Here is an 18,148-nt window from a genome sequence, read left to right as displayed (position 1 = left end):
ATAATTAAATTCAGATAATACTAACCCAAATAACTAATAAACAGTATTGTGCCTAGTAGCAAGCGCAATCAATTGTGGGAGTCGGGGGGGGGAGATTCGCGCGTTTATCACTGTTAAATGTTTTGTTTTGAGTTAGTACCAAGTCATAAAGCATCGGGAGTGGTTGTGCGCAGGGAACTCCGAAAAGTTCAAACTCTGTCTCTCTACTTCATACGATAATTTAAAAACTTATATTAGCTTTAGATATCGAATAATCAATTTATCTATAATGTTGTAATAGAGAATTTGCATTTTGAAATTTGAAGTGAAGTTGCTTTATAATTATTCTAGGCATCTATATTTCGAGCTTTCTACGTTAAATTACTCGGGCCTTGAAAGTTGCATCAGTAGCACTATTTCCCTTTTTTGACGTTTTTTGACTTGAATTGAATAGCAACATTCTTGAAAGTGCATAAGAAAGAAAAGGGGAGCAACTAAATTGTTTGAAGGTGAAATTCTTCTATGTTTTGTCATTCAACCATTAATTAAGATTTTTAAAATTAACTTTTATTGCAAGTGTCCCGGATTACCCCCTTCCCAGGGGTAAATCAGGACAGTTTTATTTTGCGTCTGGCACCTTACAAATAGCATATGGAATTTTTTTGAAGATGCCATTGGATAGCCCCCGCAAAGAGCTATAAAATGAGCCTAAACTTGTTGCTGAAATGTTTCATGGTAAGAAGTTATTAACAAAAAACGCTCAAAACCATCCTTTTTTTTTGCTGTTTGACAGTATATATATACAGTCATTTGCAAAAGTTTAAGACCACCTTCCAAATTTGGGTTTTTTGCATTAAAAATTGAAATGAGGCAAAATATTCAAACTGTTTGTATTTGATGAGACAAGGTAAAGAAATAACAAGCAATTTGTGATATATTTGATATATTCAGTACTTAGTTTGTCTCCCTCTATTGTCAATAACAGCCTGGATTCTTCGTGGCATACTGATGATAAGTTTCTGACAGTACTCATTGGAAAATTCTTTGCACCATACCTGCTTAATGCATTTTTCTAATGACTTCAAATTTGAAGGCTGCATTGCTGCTACCTTATCATTCATGACTGACCACAAATTTTCAATGGGATTCAGGTTTGCGCTAATTTGCAGGCCAGTACAACAATTCAAGGTTGTTTGAGGTCAAAAAATCTTCACCTGCCAGGCCCGATGACATGGAGCACCATCCTGCATGAAAATAGTACACTGGTGTATTCTCATGTGTAGTACAAGCTTTTATTGAAGCAGCTTGAGGTACCTTGCTCCATTCATGGTTGTTTTCTGAGGTAGAAATTATGATCCAGCTGTCCCATTATGGCTAAATGCCCCCCAAACCATGACACTGGGTGGATGTTTCATGGTAGGTACTGTATATTTCTCTTCAAATCTTTTACCAACTGGTCGCCTAATGTGTTGATGGCATGACCCAAACTGCTGAAATGTAATTTCATCTAAAAACAACATTGTGTTCTACTTGGCAACCATCCAATCTTGATGTCTCCGAGCAAAATTAAATCGCTTAATTTTCATGGCTACAGTTAACTTTGGTTTTTGAGCAGGCTTGAAACTCTTTGCTTAAACGGCGTGAAATAGAACTGATGCTCACCGCACATCCTTTTCGAAGCAAAATTCCTTGAATTTTCTTACAGGAACTTGTTGGAGATCTTGCAACAGTGAGCTTCATGATGTTGTCATCATGGCTGGTTGTTTTCCTCGGACGCCCCGATCTTTTCTTGTCTGAATAATAGCTATCATGTTCAAACTTGCGTATTACATTGTTAACTGCAGTCTTGCTGCATCTCATCTTTAGAGAAATCTGGCGTTCAGAATAACCTTTGTCATGTAAGATCACAATTTGAGCCCTCTGGACTTCGGTAAGAGAAGCTTTTCTACCCATGTCTAATAAATGAATATTCTGCTGGCTTGTAGCTACAATCTTCTCATGCAAGAGCTGGGAGGTAGCTGATGCATGAACACACTTCTCTGATTGCCTGCAGCTACTGTTAGGCCCGCCGCAGGCTCAAACTTGTACACCACTCATCCAAAAAGGGTCATTTCCTGATTTAGGTCAAATTCTGTGGGTGGTCTTAAACTTTTGCAAATGACTGTATATATATATATATATATTTATATAAGTAGATCGATAGTGCGACGTTTTTATGATATTTCGCGACAAAAATATATTGTGCGACAAAATCACGTCGCACTATATTTTCGGTGATTAATCTGTACTCAGTTGTGCGACACCGACAAGATGAACGCTATTATGCGACATGCTAATTAATAAAAATCTCGTTAGGTTATGGTTAGAATTAGGGTAAGAAGTGTAAAAAATGTTTCTTTAGACACTTTTTTACAATTTTACTAAGGTTAGGTCCAGCCAGGAAAGGTTCTATTATATTAAATAACCAATTGAAAAACGTCGAAAAATCACTGTCGCGGAATTTCAATGTATAGCTATATAATAAATATATATATATATTACATATATAGCGTATAATATATATACGCTTTCATTAATTAACCAGATGTTGCTTTGAGTATTTTTTCTACTTACGCAAGAATAATTTCCTTCGTTAATTCATGTTCAAATATTTATGGTTTTTAATGTCATTAATGAAAACTTTGAGTCGAGATTTATTATTGAAATCTTGAATAACGTTTTTACATATACAGTGTGTATCTTAGACTTTAAATGGTTAATTTCCCTATGAATAACGGAACATTGCAACAATATTCGTCTTCAACAATAAAAAAAATATTATCCATCAAAATTATTGTTGTTATAATATTAAATGCGCGTCAGCGATCGATAAAAATTCATGTCATAATATTGCCAAATAATTTCTCATAATATTTCTGAATAATCTAAGAGTAATCTTTCAGAAATACTGCTAATGCAGAATATTTAGTAGTTTAAAGGTTTTAGTTAATGACTTAGGTATGACTATAAAGATTAAAACATATTTCTTGCATATATAGTGCAGAGATCTTCAAATTCCTTGTGAATACAATATTATAGAATTTTTCTATTTATTAGGTTTTACTCCAACACTGAGGAAAAGTACTGAGTCATATTATTCGAATAATGACGCACTTCTATCCAGCAACAAGAGCAGAGAGCGGATGTATAAGCGCTGATACCTACCCTCTTTTGCAGGGACCAACTGTCAGAATGACCCACAAGAGGGTATGAAACGCGTTGTGGACAATGTTCTACAACTATTTCTCTACGATACGCTCTTTCCTAGGATGAAGGTATGATATTGAACGCTTACTTACATCATATGCGCAACTGTTATTAGGGTTTTGAACTATTATTGGCGTTAGTAGTGTTATTATTAGTGTCATTATTAGTGTCATTATTAGTGTTATTATTAGTGTCATTATTAGTGTCATTATTAGTGTTATTATAAGTGTTATTATTAGTGTTATTATTAGTGTTATTATTAGTGTTATTATTAGTGTTATTATTAGTGTCATTATTAGTCTTATTAGTGTTATTATTAGTGTTTTTATTAGTGTTATTTTCAGTGATATTATTAGTGTTATTATTAGTGTCATTATTAGTGTTTTTATCAGTGTTATTTTTAGTGTTATGATTAGTGTTTCGAAATTTATCCTGCATAATATGCATACTGTAAGCGCGACGGCGACTTCCGACCGCTCTTACGTCAGCGCCAGCCAGACAAACGAACTTTAACCGTGCAGGGAAGTGAACTTTGGTAGTCTGACGATTTATTGGTAACACAGGCACTGGTAAGAACACAAAATACTCGGAATGAACCCAAAAAGCCACAAAATAAACCTTCTTCTGAAGGCAAAAATTTGGCTACTGAAGCGTCGCCAAAGATCTTGCAATATTCATCCACTTTCTGCACAGTGGCTGGTATCCATGATACTTTTTTGGTCTACTTATAGGACTTGAAATTGAACTTGAAGGAGAGTCTAAAAAACTCTCTGCTTTGCCACTATGGCCCTATACTATAGACCAGTGGTTCCCAAACTTTTTCAGGCCAGCCACCAGCCCCTCCCTTTTGGCACCCTAGTGAATCTCTAGGACTCTAGCGCCCCTAACTCCTAAGCCAACAGACACATATAAAAACATACACCTCTTTCTTGAAATATAGTACGCTGCAATTTTAAAAGACAAAGGTTAAACAAAAATGTGTATTTCTCAAGTAGAACCTCATTTAGTGAACCAATATGTTTTTCAACTGTTTCAGCAGTTAGCACTAGAAACCTAGGACGTCTCAGGTGAATTTACAGCCAGACTCGTGGCCGGTCTCAGGACCAATTTCCAAATTCAATTATCAAGTAATATCTCCCAAACCAATGAATGCAAATCTATGAAACTTGGAAGTTGGAACATGTATTCATCAGAACCTAATGGTGATGTTTAGCTTATAATTTTTTTAAATTTCACCTTCATTTATGAGTTACACATATATTGCGAAACAGATCAAAAATTGCAGTGCAAAGAATTTCTTCCAAACATCAAACAGATTTGAACAAAATTTTGAATGTACATTCCAAACTACCAAATGGTGATTTTTAAGCTCAAAAAATTTTTTATTTTACCTTCGTTTGTGAGTTTTTTTTTCATTCATCAAGAAATTTCTTATAAACTACTGAACAGATTTCAACAAAACTTCGTATATAAATACCTAACCACCCAACGGTGATGTTTAGCTTGTGACAATTTTTCTATTTTGCTTTCGTTTGCAAGTTATACAAATATAGGAGGAATTGGCCAGCTTTTCCACTGGCTGGTCAGCCTGGTTTAACCAAGAGCTGTTTATGTATAGGCGGTATAGCCATGCCCGTATAACTTGCAAATGAACGCAAAACAAAAAAATACTAAGGTTCCTTCAAATTTGTTCAGCAGTTTGGAAAAAAATTCTTGATTACTGCGAATTTAAACATGCGTATTGATGTTTAAATCACAAATGAAGGTGAAATGAAAAAAACTCAAGAACGAAGGCACAATCGAAAACATTTTCACAAGCTAAACATTACTGTTTGGTAGTTAGGACTGCAAATTCAAATTTTGTTCGAATCTGTTCAGTAGTTTGGAAGAAATTACTTGATCACTGTGAATTTTGGCCCGTATTGCCAATTGCCATATAATTATGGCAAAATTCAAAAAATTTTCCCGAGCTAAACATTATCGTTAGCCTATTCATTAGGACCTAACGATGTTAGGTCCTAATGAATATGTGTACTAAGTTTCATCAAGTTAAGTTCATTAGTTTGAGAGATATTCCTTGATCATTGAATTTGGAATTTGCCACAAGTCCGGCCGTTAATTTGTCTGAGACATAAACCCAAGAGAGGTTAGAAAAACAGATCAGGGCGACAAAACCATTGCTGGGAGTCATGTGCTGCACGTGTTGTGTACAAATCGTCAAACAAACGTTTGAACTTCTGACATCGACTTCAGACTACCACCCCTCCCCCTATCGCCTCCCTACCGCCCTCTTCCTTACCGCCCCCAGAATCTTTCCACCGCCCCTAGGGGGCAATATTGCCCACTTTGGGAACCGCTGCTATAGACTATAGAGCCTGCAGTCTGCAATACTGCATACTGATACTGGTAGTGGTATAATAGTGTAATTTGAATTTTACAGGATTAACAAAAATATTATTATTTAATTTGTGTCATTGTTAAAAAATTTCTTAATGTATTTTAAATTATTTTTTCTTTTAATATGCATATTATCAGCATATATATATATATACCGTAAAATGGGGTAACTTAGACCGGCGGGGTAACTTAGACCACTTTTCGTTTTTTTAACAAAAACCCCCACAACTCAAAAACTATTTGACATAGNTTCAAAACATTGAGTGACATTCGGGCTGTGTGAGCTGTAGCCCCATCCTGCTGGAACCACACATCTCCGAATGCTTCATTTTTGTTTTCCATTCTGGGCTGCAAGAAATTTTGCAACATTGCAGCATAGCATTTGGAATTCACTGTCATGGTTACTCCCTCTTCTGAGAACGACTTTAACAGGTTGGAGCTAACGGCCACCATCTTCCAGTTATTGTTTTCAAAACATAATTATTCTAAATGGTATGTTATGCTAACCTCAAGGAAAATAAACTTTCTTCTTTATGTACCTACAATACTCTTTTATTTTGCCTCAAAGCTGCACAATCATTTCTGCCCCACCCTGTATATTGAGAGGTTGAGAATGGATTGACCTTTTAGGCAATTACAAAGATTTTCCACCCTAATATGAGTACCTACCATATTCTAATTAAAATATTTAATTTCAATTTTTAAATATTTTAATTTGAAACTAGACAAAACAATTACAATTCCCATTTTACGGTATATAAAATAATTAAATGCCGTGAATGTAAATAAAATGTTTGAATTATGCATAGATTTATTTCCAACAGTGTTAGCTTTTCTCTAACATTAGTCTTGTTTCAAGTTGTTGCTGATTTTAAGTGGTAAGTAAATTAATAGATGATTGATTTAAGAGACGGTTTTAGACACAAAAACCAATTCCGACACAGGGTGCCGGAATTACGAAACACAGGATGTTGTATTCCAACATAGGGTGTCGTAATTACAAATTACGATTTTGAAGCGCTGTCAGAATTAGTCTCACAATATGCGGCATTTAGTCACACACAGTGTTGGAATTCAGCGATTTGGTAGATTTGAATTCTAAAGGCTTTTAAATAAATACGGCAACTGTTTGTGACATTGTTACCGATGTCTCAACGGGGGTGACACGAAATCGTCGCCTACTTTGACTAACTTGTTGGTAACAAAGAATTAGTTAAACTGATGTGATGACTAGAGGTTGAAAAGGAAAATGAAACGCAAATACTGGTTCTAATAACTGTTTCGATCTCATACAGTGAAAGTGACAGGAAAATGACAGAATAAAGGAAAATGTGTAAAACTGATTAACTGATGCTGAACTAAAGATGATGCCAAGTAAAAAATGCACACGGACCAATGAGTAAGATGCACACCAATAACTGCTTCCAATACAAGTCAGTTAGGAGGTTTATAGGGTGCTTTAGAGCAAATCACTCAAGAGGTTAGGGACTAGGGAGAGCTTTCCAGCAAATCACTTGAGAGGTTAGGGAGGAGGAGGCTGGTACAGCAATTCATCTGGCACCACACTTTAGAATAGTCTTTGACATAAATTTAGATAATCAGTTACTGATCTAAACCTGACCTGAAGAGAATAAGATTTATTTTAGTTGAATTAATGAAATAGTTAAACACTTCAATAGAAAACACACAGTAACACACATGAGAGGGAAAAGGTGAACACATATAAGAGGTACAAGAGGGTGTGCTGCTAAGTAGCCTAAACCACCCCCGCCAACAATGTTTTATCATTGCTGGCGCATAGTGTGGTGTTTTGAAAGTGACATAGACCAATCAGAACTTGAGTTGCAGATATGGTGATCTATTTATAGCCATTTATTTCTTGCTATGTTCTTAAGGTGTTGGAATATAGTGTGTTTACCCTATACGTTGTGATTTCTTGGAGTATTATTATACCTATGGTCCTACCTAATACCTACCATTGTGCAGGATTAGAATTTTCCTACTTGTTTCTGAAATCTCACAACTTCAACATGACAAATTTTTGAATACATTTGAAATCTTGTGGCCCAATTGTGCATTTTTGTTAACTATTATATAATAAAGAGGTAATTCATCTGGCAGAAATCTCGCGGTTCCGGAAATGGCAGAAAAGCTCTAGTCGCAGCCCTAAAGTTAGAAGTTTTCCATGCCTGCCATTGCGGCATTGCAGACTCTTAATTGGAAAACTGGGCAGAAGCCACCTGTGAGTTGGACAAATATGCCTGTGAATCTGGCTAATTTTATATACCGTCAACCGGGGCTACTCGGGACGATTTAGAAAATATTTCATTCATAACTTCTTACCATGAAACATTTCATAAACAAGTTTAGGCTCATTTCAAATCTCTTTGCAAGGGCTATCACATGGTTTCTCCAAAAAAATTCCATATGCTATTTTTTTTCCATAAATGAGAAAACACGCTAAAAAGATAGTGAAAAACATACCTGAAACAGAAAGGAATGTTTTAGTGACAACCATCATATGTTTTGGAGAAATAAATCATAGTTTAGGTCAATTACTCTTCATTCTATGATGCCTGGTGCACAATTCTAAATATGACATTCTATGCACAATTGTGTGATGACCGATGATGCACTAATTTTTCGATAAGTGAACTTTTTTTTGCTCAGCAAGGTAAATGTAATCAATATTATTTCAAAATTTTTGTTCTTTTTTGTTATAGTGAAATCACTTGACTCAATTAAAATTGTGCAAAATTACAAACCATCCTGTAAGCTTACAGATACAGAAGAAATGCTACATGGCTGCTGATATGAAGCTTGCAGTGGACAAGGTCATTGTCAATGCTCAATGGCATGTCCATGGATACAGTAATATCATATTAATAATATGGCAATTAATGAATATGGTAATATACTATCAATAAAGGAAAAACAAGTTAAAATCACAGAAAATGTCATTTATTTTACATCTACATCATCTACAATGAAAGAGGACTTCAAAGTACTGTTAGTAATGGATGAGTAAAATCTGCATGCTTCAAACATTTTAAAATTAACTTTTATTGCAAGTGTCCCAGATTACCCCGTTCCCAGGGGTAAATCAAGACAGTTTTATTTTGCGTCTGGCACCTTACAAATAGCATATGGAATTTTTTTGAAGATGCCATTGGATACGTAGCCCCTGCAAAGAGCTATAAAATGAGCCTAAACTTGTTGCTGAAATGTTTCATGGTAAGAAGTTATTAACAAAAAATGCTCAAAACCATCCCTTTTTTCACCATTTGACAGTATATATATATAGGTATAGCATAAGTTTTTATTTATCTGTTATTATTCAAACCAATTAATCGTTTTTTTGCATTAATCAAGTCAGTTACAATTGGCTTTGAGTTTCCTATTTTGTAGGATAGGTAGTTTGACTAACATTGTATGGTAGTTAGATGTTTGTTGTGCATTGGGATATTGTACTTCATTTGATGCATACGGTAGTTATGGAAAACTACTCCAAGCTTTTTTGATAATTTATTCAATTTATGCAAAGATTTTTAATGTAATAGTCATAATGAACATTAATGAAAAAAAATATTGACAAACTTCTTTTCATTTTGAAAATGTACATTTACCTAATTTTATAGTACTTTCCCTGTAATGGACAGTACGGTATCTCTTGCCACTGCTCCACATATCTTTCATTAATTATGTTGTAATTCTCACTGAAATTTTCTCCAGATTTAATGACATTCAACTTTACTCAAATTAATTTCACAAATGATATTAATAATTAAATAGCTTAAATGGATAAATTTCTCCTGTATTCATGTATATGTGTAGAATTTATAGGTTCTACACTATTCTAATTCTATTTTGCATTTTCAGATTGTGGCCTTCTGAGAGATGTTGAACTTAACTGCATGTAACACTCTGAGAAGTTCATAGAAAATAAAATTCACTTCAAAGCAGTTGCAATAATGGCCAAAAAACAATCCAAATCCGTCTCCACTTTAAAAACTCAGAAGAATGAAGCAACACAATCTAAGCTCCCTTCACGCACCTGTAAAGCCAATGCAGCCATCCCTGTTGTAGCAACAAAACAAGACAAGCCTGTTACTAAAATTAGCAAGAAATCAGTCATTAAAGAGGGCCCCAAAACTCCAAAAGCCAAACCCCTTCCTAACAATGTTCCTGATAGCAATAAAAGCAATGAAAGAGTGAAAAAAACTGGTAAACTGTCATCAACTCCAAGCTCATCTAAGGTTTTGTCCAAAATTGCAAAAAAGACACCTAAGCAGTCATCAACTGCTAGTAAAAATGCAAATGTTTCTATGAAAACCCCTCTACTTTCAAAAAGAACTACAGCTATAAAAGCAATAAAAACAAATGATTATTCTATTCTGGGTGGGAGAAAAGCTTCTATGGAGAAGAAAATTGGTCAGAATGCAAAAAAATATAAGAAAAATATTGACAAAACTGTAGAGGTTTCTCAAATTTCTGAAGAATCTGAAATTCTTGGACCAGTTTCAACTCCTGCTGCACCTGTCTCTGTTTCTGGTGACAATATCAAGACTGCAAACATTTTGCTTCAACCAGCAGCAAAAGCTGGTCGTGGAAAACCGAGAGGGAAAAAGATTCCAGCTGGGAAAACATCTGCCACAACTCGAGTTACAAGGACACAACAAATTTCCCAGTCTAATAGCACTTTGTCTCAAGACCTACAAGTAAATGAGAGTATTTCCTCAGGCAAAAATACCGTTCAGGCTGGTAGACACATTGAAGTGAACTCTGTGAAACCCCTGAAAAGAAAAACATCTAATGCAAGTGAAATAACTTCTCCGAGCAAAAAAGTTCTAAAAATTACTTGTGAAAGTGTTGCAAATTCAAATGAGATGAAGGATTCAGGAGTTGCTGTAATTACTGGTGAAATAACTCCCACATCAATGTCTGTTTCTGATAGTCTTTTTCAGGATTCTTGTCCTCCAGAACCCAGCTCGAATGCGCTATCTAAAGTCGGCCGTGCTAGCATCTTTGATTTGTCTTCAATCAGTGCCACAAAGTCACCTATCATCCGGACAAGAAAAGTGAATCCCAAGTATTTAGATTCAGCTGTAATACCAAGTACATTTTCATTTATGAAGAATACCATAGAACAAGGCAAAACCACCCCTGGCAGTACTGGTCCTGCAAAACTATCAGTATCTGTGCCCACACCTCGTATCTTGGCTAAGGATATCACCCACAGGAATGTAGTCACAACACTGGAAGAGTCTTCTAACACTAGTGAGCAGGAGGTATCTGAGGTGACTCGTCCTAGTAAGCCCATGTTGGGTGACAGGCGTCAGAAAAAATTATTGAAGACAACACTCAGCAAAGTTGACCTGAATTCCAATGTGTCCAATGCCTCCAAAAGTGAGCACAGTGAAATCAACAGTCCAAGAAACATTGAGAAGACTTTGAAAAAGACTACTGTAAAGAAAACTGTCAATTCTCTGAAAGGGAAGAAGGCTGGTTCAGAGACTAATAATAAAGTCGAAGTTTTAGAGTCAGTCAATTCTGTGATAAGGAAGAAGACTGCTTCAAAGTCAAACGCTAAAGCTAAAGTTGTAGAAGGCCGTACAATATCGGAAAGTTCAAGGGGCTCAATAAACAACAAAGTCAATGATGCAGTTGAAGAATCACCCGGCACCATTGTTAAGCTGTCACAGTTTCCCATCAAGCTTGCTGTTTTCAGGTCTCCATCTCAAAGCACTTCTCTTGAGGACACAACCTTTAAACCTAAAATAATCAACGCAGAAAACTCAGTTGTTGAACAGCCACGTCTGAGTAAACGGAAACTACTTGCTTTGGCTCTCAGGGAAGGGAAGCTGAAAAAAGTAGTGAATACTAAAACTGTGGAGAAACCTGATGTCAAGTTTAATGTTCCTGTATTAATCAAGTCACGCAATGTTGTTCTTGAAAATAGTCATGCAATTCCTTCTTCTGCCAAGTCAAAATTGCACACACCTCCCTCTACATCTGAGTCTGCATTAGCAGAGTCCAATTCAACCCTAATGAAAAAGCCAATTTGGGCTCATGCAATTTCTCCCAGTAAGAAGGCAAAAAGACTTTCAAGCACTCGCTCTGTCACGCCTGTTGTTCAGAAAAGCAGCACAGTTTTTGAGTTCTCATTTAATTCTGAAGAAGAAGTGAGGGAAAAAAAGGTCGTTAAACCGAAAAGAGGAAGGCCACCAAAGCCAAAGGTTATTCAAAAGAACTTTAAGCCACTTAGTACAAAAACTAAAATACTCACTAGACTCTCCCAACGCCCGACGCTACGAGATTAATGTCAAAATTGGTTGGTGGCACATCAACGCCATTCCCAGCATCCTTAACCAGTGCACCTGCTGCGTCCATATCTGCAATTCCCATCAACCTTGCAGCCAGCAAAAACTCGCATCGACGTGACGAACGCCGTGAGCCAGAAACTGTGTCAGATCAAATCAAAGTATGTTTTGGTTTTGATGAATCGGACAACGATGAAGCGGAATCCTGTGGTTATGAGCCAGCAAGCTTCAATTTATCACCTGTACGTCGTGAGCAGGGATCTTTTTGGCCACCCTCTCACTATTCATCAATGCTCTCGGAAGCAGAGGATGGAATACCCCGAGCGCACCATTCTGTCACTGACAATAGGTCTATGAAGAGCAACGTTTCTTCCTGCGGAACATTCCTCAAGCCTCCCGTTGTTAGGAGAACATGTGTGCCTGCCAGACTCACTGCAGCAACTTCAGGCCTCGCGGCAAAAGTAACTTCTTCTATCTCACAACGACCAGTTGCTCCTATTTCAAACCCATCTCGTCAAATATCTGCTTTATCAAGCCACATTGAAGGCAACAGCATCACAACTGAAACGAATGCTTCAGCTAATGCAATTGAATCAAGAAACGTTGAAAAAGATCCATCATCAACCAAGAATCATAATGTGGTAAAAACAGCCAAAATTAAAAGCAAAGACCGTGAAAATGGGGGCTTCAGTTCCAATATAGGCGTTGATGCCACTAGCAACACTGCAGGCTTGGAGGAGAGCAGACTCTTTGACGAGGAGGACCTCAGTCCGGCGAAGGAAGCTTCCCCAGTTAAAGCTACTGCTGAAAATGCTGCTGCTTCCACTGTTGTGTCGCCTGAGAAATCTTTCTCTGAGGTTAGATATTATTTCTTGATTTAAACTTGTTAAATACACCGCGAGAACAGGTTCAAGTTCTATTTTAATATTTTATTAAGAATTAATAATAAGAGAAGTGCGAGTTTTAACTTCAGTTGAAATTGAGTGATAGTTTTTCAATGTTATGATAATATAGTACGAGTTAAATTTTAATTACTACATGCATCACTTTCTTAAACTCGAATGAATTGTATGGTGGGCCTGTCGAAGTAAGGACATAAGATATTAATCATAATCTAATGTTCTCAGTGATGCTAATTTTTTGAATTAATAACCCTGCAGCCTGTGCGTCGCGCCTACGACCGCCGCAGCCTGGAGACGTCACGTCGGTCGCTGCTGGTGAGCCTCGCCGGTGGGCCTCCTGACGACGACGAGGACAACATGGCCGACCAGGTTTGTCTTCAGCCATTTTTTTTCTATAAAATGTCCTATAATGAAGTCTTCTCGTAAGGTCCTTACCAAAATTGGCTTTGTAAAACAAATGATAATTTTGACTTGTGTTTAACCAACATCAAAGACAAAAAGAGTTGCGATTCGTGATTCTGGTAGAAGCAAAATATATATATAAATTAAACCTAAATTTAATTTATTTAGACAAATTTATTGAAGGAATTCATGAATGCTGAAGAGTTGTGGACTGTTCATTTCATATCAAAATGTCAGGTTTGAGTGAGAGAATCCTCGTGCAAAAATGTACACGCAATATTAATATCCATAACTTATAACTGCAGGAAGACGTATCAAGCGCATCTGTTACCCGTCGAAGGAAACGCAAAACTGCCGCCACTGACGCAAAGACTCGTCCCATGAAAGCCCTGAAATCTCGTTCTGCTAAGCAGCCAGCAATTGGAAAATCTCGAGCTGAAGCTGAAGTTGACTCCACATTAGAAGAATCAGTAGCGTTACCATCAGTGAAACTCCCGAAAAAGAGCACCCTAAAGTCTGCAACTAGGACCTTATCTTCTAGAACAAAAGCTAAGAAACGACCAAGCGATGATTCAGATAAGGGACACACTAATAAGAAAGTAAAGCCCGACTCCATCTTGAGCACAGACAAGAAGACAGGAACAGGCAAGTCGGTGGCATTCGAGACGAGCAGTGATCAGAGCGGCGCTAGTTTTGGGGATTCTTCCAACGCCTCTGCGAATTCAGCTCATGGAAAGAAACATAAACGGCCTACAAAAGCTGCTGCTTTTGTGAGTAATTACAGTGATTGTTCATAAAAGTTCCGTGTTATCCATGCATAGGAACAATTTACAATAGCTTAAGGAAAAACACTACTAGAATAACCCGTGTATGCCAGTGTGGATATTTCAACACTTGCACGTGTAAATTTGTTGTACTTATTGTCTCAGTAGTTGTGATTTAATATTATTTCATTTACCGAGGAACTATTATTACCCCTGTACTACTATTACCCAGTACTACTATTACCCCTGTAATATTACCCCAGTAATACTATTACTTTTATGCAGGAAAAGAGCCTGAACGACTGGGCGTCAGACCTGAACAGCCACTTCAGCGAAGTCGAAGACCTCGAGCTCGTGGTGGCCTGAACAGAACTGGTAGTAAAGTACATTTTTTCTGCAGCTGGTCATTTAGACGAGCCACGACGCCTCGATATGTTCCTGAGACTCTCACGCTTGCTCCAATTTCCTTGCAATTGATTTGTCCAATTTCCTTGATTGCAATTTATTCAATGGCGGATTGACATCAATACTTTCCTGTATCTGACACTATGATGGGCATAATCTCCTTTCTTACTAATAATTACGACCACTATGATTAGGTGGAATATTTCTTATCACTGAAATTTATCAACATGAAATCGACGCCTCCAGTATTGAGGAATAAAGTGCAAGTTAATTCATACTTGAAGTGAAGTACTTTGCAGTACTTCTATAGCAATCAACACTCGACCTCCGGGAGATGTCAACATTCGCCTAGGCTCGTGTTGCATGACTTGGTATTATCATCGGTTCGAAAATAGATGCTTTGGAATCTCATTTGTGGATTACGATATCATCGGTTGTCGTTTTTAAATGTAAACATGAAAAATTCTTTTTTGAGACTTGTGAAAGATGGTATCGGTATGTTGTTTGGTGATACTGCTCGACCATCTTGCTGCTGAGAATGTTGGTGCAATTGTACCATTTTTTTTTCTAAGGAATTTTGTTCCAAGTGTTTAATTTCAGGATCCTTTTACTATTAAGATACGTTTTCAAATAAATTCATAATGCCCAATCCTCATATTACCTCCATTTTTGTTACAATTTTATTGGCTCACAGTCCATTCATTGTTTATGCGCTGCAGACTCGCTCTCTTATTTTCTTCGCCATAATAGTGAGAATATCTTGAAATAAGTACCTGTCGGTCCCATGATCGGTTCCTGCCAATGGAGTTGCCCGTTCTGTACATTTGTATCTGCAAATTTACGGCACATATTTTTCGCTTTAAGTTTTCGTTGTATTCTAGGAACATAATTTCGCTTTATATGTTTTCGTTGTATTCTAAGAACGTATTTTGAATTGTTCAATTTGAATCATTTTAGGTCGTAGCTGTAAAAAAACTTTCGGTAATTTTTTTTTAGTAAATTTAGTTCCACGGACTACACGAGTTTTGTATATTGAATACGTACTTTTTAGCCTTATGTCCCGACTTGAATTAGAGTAATTGAGTACATAAGCCGTGCATTATTTCTATAGTGTTCTTAACAGGCATCGAAGTGGATTGTGTGTGTTACTGTTCAACTGTATAGTTGTATTTTTTTGCCTTTAATTTTAATGTATCTTAGTGTTCTAAACTTTACTTCTTTTTCGCAATTATTTGCTATATGGCAGTTTATATCATGTAGACTATCCAATGTAGTATCTTTTGAATTATCATTTGTTATGCGTGTTTAATACAATGGAAGCTTCAGTAGAATAGCGACATAAATTCTTAATATGATCATAATTGCCTGATACCATGGACTTTATTTGATGTTTAGTAGAGCATTAGAAATTATTGCTTATTGTATGTTTATTATTCAATACGAGTAAGTAATGCAAGCTCATCGCGCACGTGGTCATGTTCCGTCATATTCAAGTCAAAAGATGACTTAAATCCCAACAATTTTAAATTAAAACTTCCAGTCTACCTTTGGCATTTGGATTAATGCGCCCTATGCTCTGTGAAATATGTCGTTGTATTGATATTGATGAAAATTACTCTGCTTCTTTGATTGATTCATTTGGTTAATGTATCTGTTTTATTTTGTTTATTTAAATCATACGTTCTTTTTGTACAGCAAACGACGCATAATTTACCTGTAATTACTATGGGATTATAGCACATGATGGGTATGTAATGTGCACCGTAATTACCAGGCATTCATTGTAAATCGAACGCTGACATCGTAAATAATAAGCATTACATTCATACAGCACTAGTTCAATTATTGATATATTTCCTTTCGTCTGAACGGTCTCGTTTCGAACGGTCTCGTTTAATAATTTTGATGCAAGACAGCAATATAAAGTACAAATTCATGGCCGGTTGTTACGTTTTCTTACGCTAAATCCCGGCTCGTCCAATAGAAATCATGCCATTTCATCGCCTACACGTCATGTAAACCTGTGGCATTATACTGCGTGCGTTTGCACTTGTTTATACGCACATTATTTTATTACTTATTTTACTTGAAAAAAATAAAATGGGGTATTTTGATGTATATACATTCACTTGCATCCTGGTGGCATCAACGACTTCATCTGCAGCAATAGCTTCGTCTAATGGTTTAAATTCAGTCGCGTTCCACACAAGTCATCAAAAGGCTCGTCCAAAAGCCAAAATCGAACAACCCCGCCCGTATACAAAGAGTTTTTATTGAATTGTAAGAATTTTCTTAGGTAAGCGTCACTTAATGCCGTAAGAATAAGTAGAATAACGAAATAGATGGTAATGCATTGCGATAGCAGTTTCGTATGCGAGTAATATTAGAATTGTGCCTTGAACCCTCCATGTGCGTGTTGTAAACAGACTCTTGCTCTTTACATGATTGCTTTATGTTTTATTCTATGTTCTTTTAGCATTTTTGACGGTCATCAAACGACTGTCTCGTTATCGAATTTCTGGATCCATTTACTATTACTTTTACACACTTGCCTCATTCGTTCATTTGTGTTAAAGGAATTTCTGTTTAAATGGCCGAGTGCAAGCGAGAATCTAAAATGCATCGTGCATTCTTAACGTAGCTATTTCAATAGCGTGTAAAATTTTTATCAAGGATCAAATGTATTCGGTGTGATGTGCCTTTGCTAAAATATATTCAGGGCACGCCAGTGTTCGACATGATCCGTCTCAGGAGTGGAACAGCGATCCCAATAGCGATGATCCTATCAAGAAACTGAGCTCCCACTTCAGGAGATGAATTTGTTGTGCGGGTACAAGCAGTTTACCCTCGTATAGTATTTAAATTCACTGATTAAAACGAAGAAGGTGTAGGCATTTCTTTCATCCAAAGTAATTATAGAGGAACCTCCCTCAATATGATGTATGAAAACAGAATTGTTCGAGAAATTTTTGTTCTTTGATTTTTTCATGTATAAATTTTTCGTGGTCATACATCTTTATTTCGCCCGTAAGTCTAATTGCAATGTTGTGACTTGATTAAACAACAATTTTCCCGCAATTTTTATTTATTTTTTATTTTGCCTGGTATTAATCGAAATATTTGATAATGTGATTATGAACTGAAATACAGAATGGAATCGTGAATGTAAAATAGACTATGTGGAGATGCGACCAATTGTCGATTGACAATCAATGATGTGTTGTAAATACTGGATTCAATTATCTTGACTCATCATGCTCGTTGCGTTTTTTTTTTTTTAATTTCATCTTCGGCTTCTTTAAAAAAAACTATTTTCTGTGGAATTTTCCAAATTTCTGATTAGAAATTCTGCTTGTAAAAAAATATTATTTGTGTGAGTTATTAATAATCCTAAGTCTTGCCTATATATAAATAAATTTCGCACATATTGACCTCTCATTTATATGATCCTTTACTCACCTCACCCTCAATAATTTCAGTTTTACAGAAAAGCGATACGTTCTCTATGGGTTTCGTAACATTATTTGATGCTGAGCTAAAATAATATATTGAATTTCACTCGTTTAATTCACGAAGAAATTGAAACTGATAAGTTGACAATTGCTAACATTTGATCCTATGAAACTTCGGTGACGCCAGTGTGCAGTGCCATGGATACGTCTGCGCGGCCCCTTAGCTCGGTGTGTGGTTACGTTGACGACTCGCACCTGCAGCCATGTTTGAACTATGGAAC

General features: G+C 36.4%; 2 protein-coding genes across 2 annotated transcripts; both read left to right on the top strand.

The window, feature by feature from the left end:
- The first annotated feature begins 161 nt into the window (after window positions 1-161).
- Window positions 162-11,942, top strand: LOC108683155 (chitinase-like protein PB1E7.04c). The gene is made up of 2 exons (XM_018172440.2): window positions 162-488; window positions 9,502-11,942. Exon 2 carries the CDS (start codon window positions 9,594-9,596, stop codon window positions 11,940-11,942), a length of 2,349 nt encoding a protein of 782 aa, XP_018027929.1. The 5' UTR covers window positions 162-488; window positions 9,502-9,593.
- Window positions 11,916-16,989, top strand: LOC108683177. Its single transcript, XM_018172467.2, has 4 exons — window positions 11,916-12,799; window positions 13,103-13,213; window positions 13,552-14,016; window positions 14,296-16,989. The coding sequence occupies exons 1-4, from the start codon at window positions 11,942-11,944 to the stop codon at window positions 14,374-14,376; spliced, it is 1,515 nt and encodes a 504-aa protein (XP_018027956.1). The 5' UTR covers window positions 11,916-11,941; the 3' UTR covers window positions 14,377-16,989.
- Window positions 16,990-18,148: the final 1,159 nt, after the last annotated feature.

Source organism: Hyalella azteca, unplaced genomic scaffold (assembly GCF_000764305.2).
Source record: "Hyalella azteca isolate HAZT.00-mixed unplaced genomic scaffold, Hazt_2.0.2 contig1557, whole genome shotgun sequence".
NCBI classification, from domain to species: domain Eukaryota; kingdom Metazoa; phylum Arthropoda; class Malacostraca; order Amphipoda; family Hyalellidae; genus Hyalella; species Hyalella azteca.
The sequence above is the reverse complement of the archived record's forward strand: the minus strand, read 5'-3'. Positions and strand labels throughout refer to the sequence as shown.

Coding starts and splice junctions, on each gene's coding strand:
- LOC108683177 (XM_018172467.2), top strand. CDS start 11,942: ATGTCAAAATTGGTTGGTGGCACATCAACGCCATTCCCAGCATCCTTA. Junction 12,800..13,102: donor CTGAGAAATCTTTCTCTGAG/GTTAGATATTAT, acceptor ATAACCCTGCAG/CCTGTGCGTCGCGCCTACGA. Junction 13,214..13,551: donor AGGACAACATGGCCGACCAG/GTTTGTCTTCAG, acceptor TTATAACTGCAG/GAAGACGTATCAAGCGCATC.
- LOC108683155 (XM_018172440.2), top strand. CDS start 9,594: ATGGCCAAAAAACAATCCAAATCCGTCTCCACTTTAAAAACTCAGAAG.